General features: G+C 46.2%; 1 protein-coding gene across 4 annotated transcripts in view; it reads left to right on the forward strand.

Annotated features, from left to right (window-relative positions):
• dlc1 (DLC1 Rho GTPase activating protein) overlaps nucleotides 1–18,562 on the forward strand; it is a 261,583-nt gene that overhangs the window by 216,675 nt on the left and 26,346 nt on the right. For all 4 annotated transcript variants that reach the window (XM_061887484.1, XM_061887563.1, XM_061887643.1 and 1 more), the window contains 3 exons: nucleotides 3,412–3,475; nucleotides 11,121–12,763; nucleotides 15,248–15,427. In XM_061887484.1, coding sequence (XP_061743468.1) covers nucleotides 3,412–3,475; nucleotides 11,121–12,763; nucleotides 15,248–15,427 — 1,887 coding nt within the window. The remainder of the gene's footprint in view (nucleotides 1–3,411; nucleotides 3,476–11,120; nucleotides 12,764–15,247; nucleotides 15,428–18,562) is intronic.

The following is an 18,562-nucleotide window of genomic DNA, read 5'->3' on the forward strand; positions in this document are numbered from 1 at the left end:
CATCTCTGTGCCATGTCTGCTTTAGCACCGCCGGTAAATAGCATGTTAGTGTTGATTAGCATAGCATTTTAGCATCGATTAGCTGGCAGTCACGCCACAACCAAATATGTCTGATTAGCACATAAGTCAACAACATCAACAAAACTCACCTTTGGGATTTCGTTGACTTTATGGTTGCAAATGCATCTGCAGGTTATCCATACATCTATGTGCCATGTCTGCTTTAGCACCGCCGGTAAATAGCATGTTAGTGTTGATTAGCATAGCATTTTAGCATCGATTAGCTGGCAGTCACGCCACAACCAAATATGTCTGATTAGCACATAAGTCAACAACATCAACAAAACTCACCTTTGGGATTTCGTTGACTTTATGGTTGCAAATGCATCTGCAGGTTATCCATACATCTCTGTGCCATGTCTGCTTTAGCACCGCCGGTAAATAGCATGTTAGTGTTGATTAGCATAGCATTTTAGCATCGATTAGCTGGCAGTCACGCCACAACCAAATATGTCTGATTAGCACATAAGTCAACAACATCAACAAAACTCACCTTTGGGATTTCGTTGACTTTATGGTTGCAAATGCATCTGCAGGTTATCCATACATCTCTGTGCCATGTCTGCTTTAGCACCGCCGGTAAATAGCATGTTAGTGTTGATTAGCATAGCATTTTAGCATCGATTAGCTGGCAGTCACGCCACAACCAAATATGTCTGATTAGCACATAAGTCAACAACATCAACAAAACTCACCTTTGGGATTTCGTTGACTTTATCGTTGCAAATGCATCTGCAGGTTATCCATACATCTCTGTGCCATGTCTGCTTTAGCACCGCCGGTAAATAGCATGTTAGTGTTGATTAGCATAGCATGTTAGCATCGATTAGCTGGCAGTCAACATCAACAAAACTCACCTTCGTGATTTCGTTGACTTTATCGTTGCAAATGCATCTGCAGGTCATCCATACATCTCTGTACCATGTCTGCCTTAGCATCGCCGGTCAAATGTGGAGACACTCTGGCACATTCAATGGGGGTCTGGCGGCAGACACTTTGGCATCTTGGGGCCAGTGGTGCAACTTGAATCCCTCCCTGTTAGTGTTGTTACACCCTCCGACAACACACCCACCAGGCATGATGTCTCCAAGGTTCCAAAAAATAGTCAAAAAAACGGAAAATAACAGAGCTGAGACCCGGTGTTTGTAATGTGTTGAAAATGAAAATGGCGGCTGTGTTACCTCGGCGACGTCACATTCTGACGTCATCGCCTCCAGCGCGATTAACAGAAAGGCGTTTAATTCGCCAAAATTCACCCATTTAGAGTTCGGAAATTGGTTAAAAAATATATATGGTCTTTTTTCTGCACCATCAAGGTATATATTGACGCTTACATAGGTCTGCTGATAATGTTCCCCTTTGAAGTCTCGTGCCTGCGGGGTCGTGTCTTCAAAGTGTGCACTTTTTGACTAAAATATGGAGGCTAGAACTAATTCTTCATGGTTACTTTGTTCCACGCAGGAAACTCTGTTTCACTGTAAGAACTTTTTGCTTCACGAACCATGTTCAAGAAGAAGGTTCCACTGCAATAATTAGACACAGGATTAATGACTTATGGACAATTAGTCCCAACCCTTCCCCCACAAAGACATTTGGCTTGACGGCAAGCATGTTTTTCTACCAATCTGCCTCCACTTTGACAGACATGTACCTGTCAGTCCCTTAAAGGTGTGTACCGAGTTTCATGGCCATTCTGCTCCGTGCCGTAAAGTTACGAGTGTTTTGAGCTATATGAGAAATTTCAAGTCGATTCTACTTATAGGGTCAAACTTTGGGTTTTCAATAGAATTAGAATAGAATTCTAATAAAGTAGAATTAGGAGTGCATGTTTTGAACAATTTTTTTGTGCGGCGATTGAGGAGTAGAATACTTGGCATGCATGCTTGATTAGTTTTGTGATGGCGCTAACAACTCAAAACCCTCGTTTCTCAAATTCATTGAAATGAACTCAAGGTTTTAACATGTGACAAAACAAACTTTATTATTGTATAAACAAAATACAATAGAATGTTCCACGAACAACTGCAGTAGTTTTGTGAAATTGAAGTAACATTTTTTATGAAATGAAGTCATCGTTATTTTCACGGATAAATATGATTTTAACGTCCTTGGCTGGCGTCGGACTGGTTTTTACTTCAGCTCGATGCAGACTAGCTGCGAGCGCTAAGACTGTTAGCCACGCGCTCTGTCGTGTTTTTGCTGATTTCTTTCTTTAATTCATGGAAAAAGTCATCCGCTTCTTCTTCTTAGCCCAAAAATAAAACAGAAAAAAAACATCTCCAGCTGTGAGCGAGTACGACCAGCTCGATGCAGACTAGCTGCGAGCGCTAAGACTGTTAGCCACGCGCTCTGTCGTGTTTTTGCTGATTTCTTTCTTTAATTCATGGAAAAAGTCATCCGCTTCTTCTTCTTAGCCCAAAAATAAAACTGAAAAAAACATCTCCAGCTGTGAGCGAGTACGACCAGCTCGATGCAGACTAGCTGCGAGCGCTAAGACTGTTAGCCACGCGCTCTGTCGTGTTTTTGCTGATTTCTTTCTTTAATTCATGGAAAAAGTCATCCGCTTCTTCTTCTTAGCCCAAAAATAAAACTGAAAAAAACATCTCCAGCTGTGAGCGAGTACGACCAGCTCGATGCAGACTAGCTGCGAGCGCTAAGACTGTTAGCCACGCGCTCTGTCGTGTTTTTGCTGATTTCTTTCTTTAATTCATGGAAAAAGTCATCCGCTTCTTCTTCTTAGCCCAAAAATAAAACTGAAAAAAACATCTCCAGCTGTGAGCGAGTACGACCAGATGTTTTGGGCGGATCTGTGACATTCCCCACGCCGACTAATGTTGGTTCGCAACTTCCAGCACAACAACTGGCTCTTATTTCAAAAGCAGCCCAGAGACTAACGCTCTTAAATTGAGGCAGCACTCCACTTCCTGTCATATTCAACCTCAGCAATCTCCAACATCTCATTAGCATATAAGTCAATGAAGGAACCTTCATCAAAGTGCAGCTGTCAGTCACGCAGCTCAGCAGGTGTTCCTCCAAACATCTGGAAGCTATCATATCAATGCCTCCTCCCAGCACCTCCTCCATCTCCCCATTGTTACGCGATCTCCTCTAAAAGCTCTCCAGAGAGACCCCGCCGGTGCCGCTCTCCTTGGCCAGGTGGCCCGGCGAGGAGGGGGCCGGGGGGGGGGTAAACTCTCTGTGATTTGGTGGCCACTTCAGCAGATTAAATTCTCTCTGCTCTGCTGTCTCTGGCCGCTCATGCGGGGATTATCCCTCGCCAGCTCGTTAGCGCCCCCCTTTCTTCTGGGGCTGGACTTCTAACATCACCTGTGTGTTTCCCTTTTTTTGCAGGAGACTCAACACCCTCAACAAATGCGCCCTAATGAGACTGGAGATATCGCCGCAAAGAAAGAGGGTGGGTTGTTGAAAGTGCAAATGCAGACGCGTGACTTTTGCAGTGCGTGGCCTCAGTTAGTCGGATTCCTCAAGTATTTCCACTCTCAATGTAAACAAGCCACGGAAACTCCTTAAAGGGGAACCGCACTTTTGTCATTCACAATCCCGTGTAAGACAACACTCGTTTCTTTTTTCATGCATTCTAAATCGGAAATAAAGGTTAGAAAAGGTCAGCTATTTATGTAGCGCTTTAAAAACCATCCAAACACCTGTTTTTATACAAACGCTGTAAGTAGATAACATGTCACATTTTGTCATAGATCACAGCATTCACTTTTTTCTTCAACAACAACAACACTCCTACCCACTTCTCCAAAAGTGGGCTGGCTCAGGGTGGAGGACAGAGTCAAACAACTTGCACTGAGCCTGGTCTATAAAATCCACTACAATCAATCAATCAATCAATGTTTATTTATATAGCCCCAAATCACAAATGTCTCAAAGGACTGCACAAATCATTACGACTACAACATCCTCGGAAGAACCCACAAAAGGGCAAGGAAAACTCACACCCAGTGGGCAGGGAGAATTCACATTCAGTGGGACGCCAGTGACAATGCTGACTATGAGAAACCTTGGAGAGGACCTCAGATGTGGGCAACCCCCCTGATACAACTCCCTGATACCCAAGTACATGTCAAACTACTGCCAGAACCTAAATGACCGCCATAACCACAACACCAGGGGGAGCGCCACAAACCAGGTCAAACTCAGATTCCCATCTAACAAAGGTCTTAAGTCATTCTCCTTCAATATGGAATGCACTCCCCCCATCACATCCCACCTGCCCGGATTGTAGATAATCAAATGTATATATTTACTTGCTCTTATGCTATGTGAACTCACTATGTTCTCTGCTGGCTGTACATATCCTACTAAGTCACACCTACACTGTTTCAATGTCCATTTCTCAGATGATATAATTGTTGATGACTGAAGTACGCTCCAGCCCCCCAATTGTAAATAATTCAGTGTATGTACTCTGATGATGAACTTGTGGGACGACTGTATTACGCTGATAGTATATATTTGTACCATAAATTGATGAAGGTGGACCCCGACTTAAACAAGTTGAAAAACTTATTGGGGTGTTACCATTTAGTGGTCAATTGTACGGAATATGTACTGTACTGTGCATCCTACTAATAAAAGCTTCAATCAATCAATCAATCTACTCCTCATGCAGACTTCAATCAATCAATCAATCAATGTTTATTTATATAGCCCCAAATCACAAATGTCTCAAAGGACTGCACAAATCATTACGACTACAACATCCTCGGAAGAACCCACAAAAGGGCAAGGAAAACTCACACCCAGTGGGCAGGGAGAATTCACATTCAGTGGGACGCCAGTGACAATGCTGACTATGAGAAACCTTGGAGAGGACCTCAGATGTGGGCAACCCCCCCCCTCTAGGGGACCGAAAGCAATGGATGTCGAGCGGGTCTAACATGATACTGTGAAAGTTCAATCCATAGTGGCTCCAAGACAGCAGTGAGAGTCCCGTCCACAGGAAACCATCTCAAGCGGATCAGCAGCGTAGAGATGTCCCCAACCGATACAGGCGAGCGGTCCATCCTGGGTCCCGACGATCGGTCCATCCTGGGTCTCGACTCTGGACAGTCAGTACTTCATCCATGGTCATCGGACCGGACCCCCTCCACAAGGGAGGGGGGGGACATAGGAGAAAGAAAAGAAGCGGCAGATCAACTGGTCTAAAAAGGAGGTCTATTTAAAGGCTAGAGTATACAGATGAGTTTTAAGATGAGACTTAAATGCTTCTACTGAGGTAGCATCTCGAACTGTTACCGGGAGGGCATTCCAGAGTACTGGAGCCCGAACGGAAAACGCTCTATAGCCCGCAGACTTTTTTTGGGCTCTAGGAATCACTAATAAGCCGGAGTCTTTTGAACGCAGATTTCTTGCCGGGACATACGGTACAATACAATCGGCAAGATAGGCTGGAGCTAGACCGTGTAGTATTTTATACGTAAGTAGTAAAACCTTAAAGTCACATCTTAAGTGCACAGGAAGCCAGTGCAGGTGAGCCAAACGAAAAGAAAAGATAAACATGACTGTACAACCGGCTTATTCATACAGCGGGCATCAGAGCTGGGCTGTTGACTCCTGATTTTGTCAACCGGAGAAGCATTACATTTAATAAGCCCCACCCCCCATGTGGCGTGCAGGAGGCACACAACGTACGGCCAATAGTCGCGATAGAGAGACACGGGGACTTCACATATAAGTGTGAAAATACACAAAAAAACCCACAAACGATGTGAGAAATCAGGCTAATTTAGTGCAAGGATCTGTCAGCCCAAGCGGAAAGTGCTCTTTTCTTCTTTAAAGACAGGCAATCTTTGTGTGGACGAATCAATAGAAGTCCAAGCTCCAAGAACCTGACACACGTTGTCTTTTCAAGCAAATCAAGTGTAATTCCCTAATGGTCTTAAGTGCTACACAGTAACACCCTTGTCCCGTGTGTGCTGCTATTCATCGGGGTGACCCTCTTGTGCCTCACCTTTCATTGCAGAGCCCGGCCAGTCCGAGAGGTCACTTGCGGTCTTTTAGTGGGGTGACAAGCAGCTTCTTTATGCAGCCGAGGAATGCATTGATGCCTCCCAAATCTTGTTTGCACCTTTGCAAAAATCACACCATACCAACATTCTGCTGACTGATTCTGTTTGATGGATGGATGATAAGATATCTACAGCATGCTTTTCTTATCTGGCATTCCAAACAACATAAGAAACAAGCCACTGTGGAATGTGTCGAATCGTCTAAATGATTGAATGGATGTCCGCTAACTTTTTGCAACTTAATGCCAAAAAAAACGGAAATGCTGATTATCGGTCCTGCTAGACACCGACCTCTATTTAATAATACAACTTTAACATTTGACAACCAAATAATAAAACAAGGTGACTCTGTAAAAAATCTGGGTATTATCTTCGACCCAACTCTCTCCTTTGAGTCACACATTAAAAGCGTTACTAAAACGGCCTTCTTTCATCTCCGCAATATCGCTAAAATTCGCTCCATTTTGTCCACTAAAGACGCCGAGATCATTATCCATGCGTTTGTTACGTCTCGTCTCGATTACTGTAACGTATTATTTTCGGGTCTCCCCATGTCTAGCATTAAAAGATTACAGTTGGTACAAAATGCGGCTGCTAGACTTTTGACAAGAACAAGAAAGTTTGATCATATTACGCCTGTACTGGCTCACCTGCACTGGCTTCCTGTGCACTTAAGATGTGACTTTAAGGTTTTACTACTTACGTATAAAATACTACACGGTCTAGCTCCAGCCTATCTTGCCGATTGTATTGTACCGTATGTCCCGGCAAGAAATCTGCGTTCAAAAGACTCCGGCTTATTAGTGATTCCTAGAGCTCAAAAAAAGTCTGCGGGCTATAGAGCGTTTTCCGTTCGGGCTCCAGTACTCTGGAATGCCCTCCCGGTAACAGTTCGAGATGCTACCTCAGTAGAAGCATTTAAGTCTCATCTTAAAACTCATTTGAAAACTCTAGCCTTTAAATAGACCTCCTTTTTAGACCAGTTGATCTGCCGCTTCTTTTCTTTCTCCTATGTGCCCCCCTCCCTTGTGGAGGGGGTCCGGTCCGATCCGGTGGCCATGTACTGCTCGCCTGTGTATCGGCTGGGGATATCTCTGCGCTGCTGGTCCGCCTCCGCTTGGGATGGTTTCCTGCTGGCTCCGCTGTGAACGGGACTCTCGCTGCTGTGTCTTGGGTCCTCTTTGGACTGGACTCTCGCGACTGTGTTGTATCCATTGTGGATTGAACTTTCACAGTATCATGTTAGATCCGCTCGACATCCATTGACCGTGGATGACCACGACCGATGACCATGGATGAAGTACTGACTGTCCAGAGTCGAGACCCAGGATGGACCGCTCGTCGGGACCCAGGATGGACCGCTCGCCTGTATCGGTTGGGGACATCTCTACGCTGCTGATCCGCTTCAGATGGTTTCCTGTGGACGGGACTCTCGCTGCTGTCTTGGAGCCACTATGGATTGAACTTTCACAGTATCATGTTGGACCCGCTCGACATCCATTGCTTTCGGTCCCCTAGAGGGGGGGGGTTGCCCACATCTGAGGTCCTCTCCAAGGTTTCTCATAGTCAGCATTGTCACTGGCGTCCCACTGAATGTGAATTCTCCCTGCCCACTGGGTGTGAGTTTTCCTTGCCCTTTTGTGGGTTCTTCCGAGGATGTTGTAGTCGTAATGATTTGTGCAGTCCTTTGAGACATTTGTGATTTGGGGCTATATAAATAAACATTGATTGATTGATTGATTGACGACCAATAGCTTGGTGACAGTTCAATGAAACATCCTCGCTTTCTTTGACCTAAAATGAACTACAGTAAGACGGCTTTGGGGGATTGGATCCTTTATCTGAATTGTGTCTGCTAATTTCCCAGCATGGACTCTTTTCAGAAGGCTTGCGGTCACTATAGGTTAAAAGTCAAGCAAGTTCTGGTCCCATTCAGGGGGTTTTGTCCGCAGGGACGTGGGCTGTGGAATCTGAGGAGAATAGACTGTAAGTGTTGAATGACAGAAGCAGTATCAGCGAGGTTGTTTAAAAGACAAACCATAGGAGGGGAATGACCTGCGTCTGTCCGGCTGCGTTGTGATCTATGGGGGTCATAATGGAATTTCTTCAAGTGCCCCCGGAGGCATGAGATAGATTAACCAAGTCATGGGGGAGGTGTGTGTGTGTGTGCTTCAATAATGCTCTCCTTTATTCTCTGGCATGCAAATATCTTCCAAGAAGTCAGCAAGTATGTTTCCTTGGTCGTGAATGTTTTCACGTCATCAAGGCTTCACAACCAGACCTCAGCGGAAAATTGCCCGTAAAATACGCGCCAGATGTTCACATGTAAAGGTTCTTGAGTTTCTTTGGCTATCTTGCTAGAGAATCTCACAAGAGTGAGTACAGTCCTCACATGTCATTGTATTATATCCCCTCAAGGCGGGACAATGCCCTCACAACGAAACTTGGATATAGCTGAGGGTAGTCTGGGAACAGCTTTGAAAGCAAGAAAGATTATCAATCAATCAATCAATCAATGTTTACTTATATAGCCCTAAATCACTAGTGTCTCAAAGGGCTGCACAAACCACCACGACATCCTCGGTAGGCCCACATAAGGGCAAGGAAAACTCACACCCAGTGGGACGTCGGTGACAATGATGACTATGAGAACCTTAGAGAGGAGGAAAGCAATGGATGTCGAGCGGATCTAACATGATACTGTGAAAGTTCAATCCACAATGGATACAACACAGTCGCGAGAGTCCAGTCCAAAGAGGATCCAAGACACAGCAGCGAGAGTTCCGTTCACAGCGGAGCCAGCAGGAAACCATCCCAAGCGTAGGCGGACCAGCAGCGCAGAGATGTCCCCAGCCGATACACAGGCGAGCAGTACATGGCCACCGGATCGGACCGGACCCCCTCCACACGGGAGAGTGGGACATAGAAGAAAAAGAAAAGAAACGGCAGATCAACTGGTCTAAAAAGGGAGTCTATTTAAAGGCTAGAGTATACAAATGAGTTTTAAGGTGAGACTTAAATGCTTCTACTGAGGTAGCATCTCGAACTGTTACCGGGAGGGCATTCCAGAGTACTGGAGCCCGAACGGAAAACGCTCTATAGCCCGCAGACTTTTTTTGGGCTTTGGGAATCACTAATAAGCCGGAGTCCTTTGAACGCAGATTTCTTGCCGGGACATATGGTACAATACAATCGGCAAGATAAGATGGAGCTAGACCGTGTAGTATTTTATACGTAAGTAGTAAAACCTTAAAGTCACATCTCAAGTGCACAGGAAGCCAGTGCAGGTGAGCCAGTACAGGCGTAATGTGATCAAACTTTCTTGTTCTTGTCAAAAGTCTAGCAGCCGCATTTTGTACCAACTGTAATCTTTTAATGCTAGACATGGGGAGACCCGAAAATAATACGTTACAGTAATCGAGACGAGACGTAACAAACGCATGGATAATGATCTCAGCGTCTTTAGTGGACAGAATGGAGCGAATTTTAGCGATATTACGGAGATGAAAGAAGGCCGTTTTAGTAACGCTTTTAATGTGTGCCTCAAAGGAGAGAGTTGGGTTGAAGATAATACCCAGATTTTTTACAGAGTCACCTTGTTTTATGATTTGGTTGTCAAATGTTAAAGTTGTATTATTAAATAGAGGTCGGTGTCTAGCAGGACCGATAATCAGCATTTCCGTTTTTTTGGCATTAAGTTGCAAAAAGTTAGCGGACATCCATTGTTTAATTTCATTAAGACACGCTTCCAACTGACTACAGTCCGGCGTGTTGGTCAGCTTTAGGGGCATGTAGAGTTGGGTGTCATCAGCATAGCAGTGAAAGCTAACACCGTATTTGCGTATGACGTCACCTAGCGGCAGCATGTAGATGCTGAAGAGTACAGGGCCAAGGACCGAACCCTGAGGAACTCCACACGTTACCTTAACATAGTCCGAGGTCACACTGTTATAGGAGACGCACTGCATCCTATCAGTAAGATAAGAGTTAAACCATGACAGGGCTGAGTCTGACATACCAATTCGTATTTTGATACGCTCTAATAATAATGACCCAGTGGGACGTCGGTGACAATGATGACTATGAGAACCTTAGAGAGGAGGAAAGCAATGGATGTCGAGCGGGTCTAACATGATACTGTGAAAGTTCAATCCACAATGGATACAACACAGTCGCGAGAGTCCAGTCCAAAGAGGATCCAAGACACAGCAGCGAGAGTCCCGTTCACAGCGGAGCCAGCAGGAAACCATCCCAAGCGTAGGCGGACCAGCAGCGCAGAGATGTCCCCAGCCGATACACAGGCGAGCAGTACATGGCCACCGGATTGGACCGGACCCCCTCCACACGGGAGAGTGGGACATAGAAGAAAAAGAAAAGAAACGGCAGATCAACTGGTCTAAAAAGGGAGTCTATTTAAAGGCTAGAGTATACAAATGAGTTTTAAGGTGAGACTTAAATGCTTCTACTGAGGTGGCATCGCGAACTGTTACCGGGAGGGTATTCCAGAGTACTGGAGCCCGAACGGAAAATGCTCTATAGCCCGCAGACTTTTTTTGGGCTTTGGGAATCACTAATAAGCCGGAGTCCTTTGAACGCAGATTTCTTGCCGGGACATATGGTACAATACAATCGGCAAGATAAGATGGAGCTAGACCGTGTAGTATTTTATACGTAAGTAGTAAAACCTTAAAGTCACATCTTAAGTGCACAGGAAGCCAGTGCAGGTGAGCCAGTACAGGCGTAATGTGATCAAACTTTCTTGTTCTTGTCAAAAGTCTAGCAGCCGCATTTTGTACCAACTGTAATCTTTTAATGCTAGACATGGGGAGACCCGAAAATAATACGTTACAGTAGTCGAGGCGAGACGTAACAAACGCATGGATAATGATCTCAGCGTCCGTCCCAACCCTTTAAACAACTCGCCATATGCATTTTTGGTGAATAATCACATGAGTTACTCTTTATTTTGTTACAGCCCCAGTTTTTACTTTGTCTCACTCCACCCTCTCTCTTATCCAGAGCGAAGACTCGGATGAGGATGAGCCCTGTGCCATCAGTGGTCGCTGGACTTTTCAGAGAGACAGCAAGCGCTGGTCTCGTATGGACGAGCTGGAGGTTTTCTCTACATTGTACACCGATGTGGCACAACCACCTCCGGCAAAAGACCAAGCAACCAAAAAGCTGACCCTGTGCGAGGGCAACAGTTCTGAAAGTGTGCTGACAGATCTCAGCGAGCAGCCTGAAGTGGGCTCCATTCATAGCAGCGGTAGCGGAGGAAGAGTGGAGCACAAGAGCCATGACGCAAACCTTCATTTACTGAATGAGCCCATTCCCGTCGGAGCCACCCGTGCCAGCTCTATAGCGAGCATGTGCTCCTCGTCAGGCACTGGCGGGTCGGGGTGTGCCAATGAGGACTCTCTGTCCGACGGGCTGCCTCCATCACCTTTGGATACGCTCGGACAGTTCACCTTTGATGTGAAAATGGGAGAACTCGGGGGAAGTCTCGACCGTGGCGGCGGGAGCGGTAAAAGCACACGGTCCAGAGCCAAGAGCTTCCTCAAGAGAATGGAGAGTCTACGACTCCGCAGCGGCACCACCTCCAAGAGGAAGAAGAAAGGCAGCACCAGTGGAGGGAAGATAGAGATCAGCGGCCCTGTCATCAAAGAAGGTCTGGATGATGACAAGCTGCGGCAGCTCAACTGTGTGGACATACCGAGTATCAACTTCAACCAGAACCTCAATCACCAACACAATCCAACTCAGACTATGACTCTTAACAGGAATCGCTCCGTCTCATACTCCACTCAGACCAGCAACGGCAGCACTGGGAGCACTGGGAGCAGCCAGTCTGAAGCGAGCAGCGGCAGTGCGGTGAGTACGCCCAGCCCGGTGACGCGGGCTCGTAGCCACAGCACGGCGGCAGGCTCGGCCAAGAGAGCAGGCATGTACTTGGAGGGCTTCGATCCCTTCAGCGTCCTGCAGCAGGCATCAGATCGCCAGCCGACGCCGCCGCCCCCGAAATCTGCCCCACCTATCCCGTGTCAGGCAAGTACTGGGATGAGCATTGACGAGCAGAATCGAAGGAACAACCACAGAGTTCAAGACAATGGCGGACAAGCTCAGGACGAAGAGGAGGATGGTATGATCGTCTTCTATTTACCAGAAGGTCACAAACCGGGCACTTTCCCCAAAGCTCTGCAAGACGGGAGCTCATCCAACAACAACGGGAACGACAACGGGAACTCTGTCATCCTGAGGGGGCGGCAAAGTAGACGCCAGCACCGCGTCTCTTCCAGCTCCGTGGACAGCCGCCTTAGTTTTTATGACAATGTCCCAAACATTGAGAGGGAAGGGGACGAAGAAAAGCTGGACCAAGTGCTCCAACACGTAAGCGGCCTGCAGCGCTTCGTCAACGCCTGGTCCGAGGCGGTGGGGGCCGACGAGGAAGAGGATGAAGAGGAGGAGGATGAGGAGGAAGGAGACTCCGATTCAGCCTTGGACTCTGCCTCGCCTTGTCCTTCCTCCCCTCTGCAGAACCATCTGGAGGAGGCCGAGAACGGAAGTGACCAAGACAGCACGGGGAACCCGCTGCGGGAGGGCGAGGATGGGATGAGGGAGCGCCGGGACTCCGGTGTGGGAGCGTCGCTAACAAGAACCAGCAGGTCAGTCAACAACATGAAACATTGTCTTTGTTTAAGCTAACTCCTCCATTTCTAAACCGCTGCACACAAAACGTGCACCCTACGTCTACTATTTCCATTCACCACATGGTGGCACTGTTGCGTTTAACGCTTTACTTCAGATTGACTTGACACGTCTCCGGTCCAAAAGCAGAACCTAGTAACTCACTCTTAGAGATACCCTTGAGATACTAAGTTTTTCTGTTGTATCTACGCGGTTATGTGGTAGTTGCTAGGTCCTGCCACGCGCGTAACAGCTTACTTACGGAACAAATTGCAATATAGCATACACTAATGTAAAGGATATCACCTAGTAACTCCAAAATTATTTTTAGCTCAGTTTTGACCAGAATTTAGTTACTGGGTTTTGCCTTTGGATGGGAGACGTTCTCTCCAAACACCCACTGTAACGTCCGGGTGTTTGGCCAGGTTACCAGGACACTTGGTGCAAACCTTTAGGGGAGCGGCAAGCACATGTGTGTAAAATCTGAAGAGCAAGATTAGTTTGAAAAAATGGCTTTTATGAATGATTGGTTTTCCTTTTGTTTAGTACTGTACCTCAATCAATGTTTACTTATATAGCCCTAAATCACTAGTGTCTCAAAGGGCTGCACAAACCACCACGACATCCTCGGTAGGCCCACATAAGGGCAAGGAAAACTCACACCCAGTGGGACGTCGGTGACAATAATGACTATGAGAACCTTAGAGAGGAGGAAATCAATGGATGTCGAGCGGGTCTAACATGACACTGTGAAAGTTCAATCCACAATGGATACAACACAGTCGCGAGAGTCCAGTCCAAAGAGGATCCAAGACACAGCAGCGAGAGTCCCGTTCACAGCGGAGCCAGCAGGAAACCATCCCAAGCGGAGGCGGACCAGCAGCGCAGAGATGTCCCCAGCCGATACACAGGCGAGCAGTACATGGCCACCGGATCGGACCGGACCCCCTCCACACGGGAGAGTGGGACATAGAAGAAAAAGAAAAGAAACGGCAGATCAACTGGTCTAAAAAGGGAGTCTATTTAAAGGCTAGAGTATACAAATGAGTTTTAAGGTGAGACTTAAATGCTTCTACTGAGGTAGCATCTCGAACTGTTACCGGGAGGGTATTCCAGAGTACTGGAGTCCGAACGGAAAAAGCTCTATAGCCCGCAGACTTTTTTTGGGCTTTGGGAATCACTAATAAGCCGGAGTCTTTTGAACGCAGATTTCTTGCCGGGACATATGGTACAATACAATCGGCAAGATAGGATGGAGCTAGACCGTGTAGTATTTTATACGTAAGTAGTAAAACCTTAAAGTCACATCTTAAGTGCACAGGAAGCCAGTGCAGGTGAGCCAGTATAGGTATATATGTATGTATATATGTATATAAAGGTATATACAGTATAGGTATATATGTATGTATATATGTATATAAAGGTATATACAGTATAGGTATATATGTATGTATATATGTATATAAAGGTGTATACAGTATAGGTATATATGTATGTATATATGTATATAAAGGTGTATACAGTATAGGTATATATGTATGTATATATGTATATAAAGGTATATACAGTATAGGTATATATGTATGTATATATGTATATAAAGGTATATACAGTATAGGTATATATGTATGTATATATGTATATAAAGGTATATACAGTACAGGCGTAATGTGATCAAACTTTCTTGTTCTTGTCAAAAGTCTAGCAGCCGCATTTTGTACCAACTGTAATCTTTTAACGCTATGTCTTTGTACATTTCTATCCTCAGCATCGTAAATCCGGGCTGGACTTCGGGTTGATCAAATTTGTGGGATTGATTCTGTGATTTTTGTAAAGAAAATCATTGTAAAAACGTTTTTGAGGCGACCGCAGTCCCAGGTCTGCTGCCAAGTGCAGCTTCTGTAACATATAACCTGTTCTGAGGAGGTTTTAAGTTCAAGTTAGAGGTTTGAACTCTCAAGCTACCCATCTCAGGGCGGACTCTCTAACCACTAGGCCACTGAGTAGGCCTTTTTAGTACCAAACAACATATTACAAGAATTGTTGTGATTCTGAATGGAATGGAGTGCTGAGGTGCCCAAAGACTCCCACCTCCAACAAATAAGTCTTTTCCAAGACATTTTGATTGACTTTCCACGTTTTCTGGCGGACGAAGGTGGTGCAAAGAAATTCACAAAGGGAGACGGGGGAGACGCTCAGATTGCTCTTCTGACGTAATAGTCCGGAATCCTCTGGAATGTTCCTGGGTCTCCATAGGGACTGTTGCTGTTCTCCAGGAATCTGGTGACTCGGGCTTTTCCTCAATCTCATCATGGTACACAAACCCCAGGAACTGATGTCCTGCTCTTTAGTACTAGAAACCTTGTGTGTGTGTGTGCGTGTGTGTAAGTGATATCCTTATTTTGTGTGTACATGCCTTTTTTTTTCCCCGGACCGACATTCTTCTCACTTGGTCCCTGCAGGCCACAGAAACTGCGCTGGTTGAGCTTCCAGAACTCCCATCGGCCCAGCCTGGCCTCGGCCCAGCTGCAGATCAGCTGCCAGTCTGTGCTGCAGATGAACCTCCTCCAGAAACTCTCGCTGCTGCAGCTCACCGCCCTGCTGGAGCGACACACCCCCACCAACAAACATGGCTTCAGCTGGTGAGTGGACCGGGGGACAAAACAAAAAAGTATGGATAATAATAACAATATATTTTATTTGTAAAAGCACGTTTAATTGAGCATACAACCTCAAAGTACTACAACAACAACAAAAAATAACGAGAGAACCACAACTAGCCGCCCCCAACAAAGAAAATAAATAGTAAAAAAAATTAAACCTAGAACAGTCTAATAGCTAGAACCAGCACACATACATCTAAAAAGGTATTTTTCAAAAATAAGGGTATTTGGGCCTTTTTTTAAAACATTCACAGTCTGTGGTGCCCTCAGATGGTCAGGGAAAGCGTTCCACAGATTGGGAATGGCGTAGCAGAAAGTTCGGAGTTTTGTCCTCGGAGGTAGCAGGTGTGGTGTGGAGGATTTGGGGGGTGAGCAGTTATTAAAGACAGAGGGGGGCATTTCCATGGTGGCACTGGTGAGTTAGTAGATAGACTTTGTATTCAATCCTGAGTGGAACAGGAAGCCAGTGAAGCGGTGTGATGTGGTGGTATTTCCACACCGTCATCAGTATCCTTGCAGCACAATTCTGTAAGTAGTGCAGCTTCTTGCTGGGGTCCCCACAAGAAGTGTAAGTACTGCATGTTCTTGCTGGGGTCCCCACAAGAAGTGTAAGTACTGCATGTTCTTACTGGGGTCCCCACAAGAAGTGTAAGTACTGCATGTTCTTGCTGGGGTCCCCACAAGAAGTGTAAGTACTGCATGTTCTTGCTGGGGTCCCCATAAGAAGTGTAAGTACTGCATGTTTCTTGCTGGGGTCCCCACAAGAAGTGTAAGTACTGCATGTTCTTGCTGGGGTCCCCACAAGAAGTGTAAGTAGTGCATGTTCTTGCTGGGGTCCCCACAAGAAGTGTAAGTACTGCATGTTCTTGCTGGGGTCCCCATAAGAAGTGTAAGTACTGCATGTTTCTTGCTGGGGTCCCCACAAGAAGTGTAAGTACTGCATGTTCTTGCTGGGGTCCCCACAAGAAGTGTAAGTACTGCATGTTCTTGCTGGGGTCCCCACAAGAAGTGTAAGTACTGCATGTTCTTGCTGGGGTCCCCACAAGAAGTGTAAGTACTGCAGCTTCTTGCTGGGGTCCCCATAAGAAGTGTAAATACTGCATGTTCTTGCTGGGGTCCCCACAAGAAGTGAGTTGCAGTAGTTTTGTGGCTGCTGAAACTGTCCGCTGGGTGTTTAGGTCTGGTCTCTACGTGGTGGTGACGGCTGTCCTCCCAGCTTGGGTTTCACATTCTTTTCCCAGAGCTGTAATTGGCGGGAAGGAGCTTTGCTTTGTCTTCTCTTCTAGAAGGAGCAATCATGGCGCTTCACACACTTGGTGTTACAAGAGCTGCAGGCTGCAAAGATCTGTCCTTTACAATTCTCAATTATCCCCCCACCTTCCTGTCTCCTGTCTCCTGTCTCCTGTCTCTCACCTCCTGTCTCCTGTCTCTCACCTCCTGTCTCCTGTCTCCTGTCTCCTGTCTCCTGTCTCTCACCTCCTGTCTCCTGTCTCCTGTCTCCTGTCTCCTGTCTCTCACCTCCTGTCTCCTGTCTCCTGTCTCCTGTCTCCTGTCTCTCACCTCCTGTCTCCTGTCTCCTGTCTCTCACCTCCTGTCTCCTGTCTCCTGTCTCTCACCTCCTGTCTCCTGTCTCCTGTCTCTCACCTACTGTCTCCTGTCTCTCACCTCCTGTCTCCTGTCTCTCACCTCCTGTCTCCTGTCTCTCACCTCCTGTCTCCTGTCTCCTGTCTCCTGTCTCTCACCTCCTGTCTCCTGTCTCCTGTCTCTCACCTACTGTCTCCTGTCTCCTGTCTCTCACCTCCTGTCTCCTGTCTCTCACCTCCTGTCTCCTGTCTCCTGTCTCCTGTCTCTCACCTCCTGTCTCCTGTCCTGCATGCTGCTCACAACTTCTGCCAACGGCTGCATGGACGTCTTCTGCAACTTTCTAGCAGCACATCAAACTACAAAATCATTTAAGAGGCTCACCGTGTCATTTATGTGGCCTGTCATGTCATGTAAGTGGACTGTCATGTCATGTAAGTGGCCTGTCATGTAATTTAAGTGGCCTGTCATGTCATGTAAGTGGCCTGTCATGTCATGTAAGTGGCCTGTCATGTCATGTAAGTGGCCTGTCATGTCATGTAAGTGGCCTGTCATGTCATGTAAGTGGCCTGTCATGTCATTTAAGTGGCCTGTCATGTCATGTAAGTGGCCTGTCATGTCATGTAAGTGGCCTGTCATGTAATTTAAGTGGCCTGTCATGTAATTTAAGTGGCCTGTCATGTCATGTAAGTGTCCTGCCACATCCTTTAATCAAGGTACAATATCGTAAAAGACGCTGGCCGTGTCATTTTATTGGCCTGCCACGCCCTTTAATTAAGCTGTCATTTAAGTGGCTTGCCGTATCATTTAAGTGGCCTGTCTTGTCATGTAAGTGGCCTGTCATGTCATGTAAGTGGCCTGTCATGTCATGTAAGTGGCCTGTCATGTAATTTATGTGGCCTGTCATGTCATGTAAGTGGACTGTCATGTCATGTAAGTGGCCTGTCATGTAATTTAAGTGGCCTGTCATGTCATGTAAGTGGACTGTCATGTAATTTAAGTGGCCTGTCATGTCATGTAAGTGGCCTGTCATGTCATTTAAGTGGCCTGTCATGTCATGTAAGTGGCCTGTCATGTAATTTAAGTGGCCTGTCATGTCATGTAAGTGGCCTGTCATGTCATGTAAGTGGCCTGTCATGTAATTTAAGTGGCCTGTCATGTCATGTAAGTGTCCTGCCACATCCTTTAATCAAGGTACAATATCGTAAAAGAGGCTGGCCGTGTCATTTTATTGGCCTGCCACGCCCTTTAATTAAGCTGTCATTTAAGTGGCTTGCCGTGTCATTTAAGTGGCCTGTCTTGTCATGTAAGTGGCCCACCACACCCTTTAATCAAGCTACAATATCATTTAAGTGGCTGGCCGTATCATTTTAGTGGCCCACCACACTCTTTAATCAAGCTATGTCATTTAAGTGGCTTGCCGTATCATTTAATATGCCTGTCTTGTCATGTATGTGGCCTGTCATGTCATGTAAGTGGCCTGCCACGTCCTTTAATCAAGCTACAACATCATTTAAGTGGCCTGTCATGTCA

The sequence above is a fragment of the Nerophis ophidion genome, linkage group LG01 (genome assembly GCF_033978795.1).
Source record: "Nerophis ophidion isolate RoL-2023_Sa linkage group LG01, RoL_Noph_v1.0, whole genome shotgun sequence".
Lineage (NCBI taxonomy): Eukaryota > Metazoa > Chordata > Actinopteri > Syngnathiformes > Syngnathidae > Nerophis > Nerophis ophidion.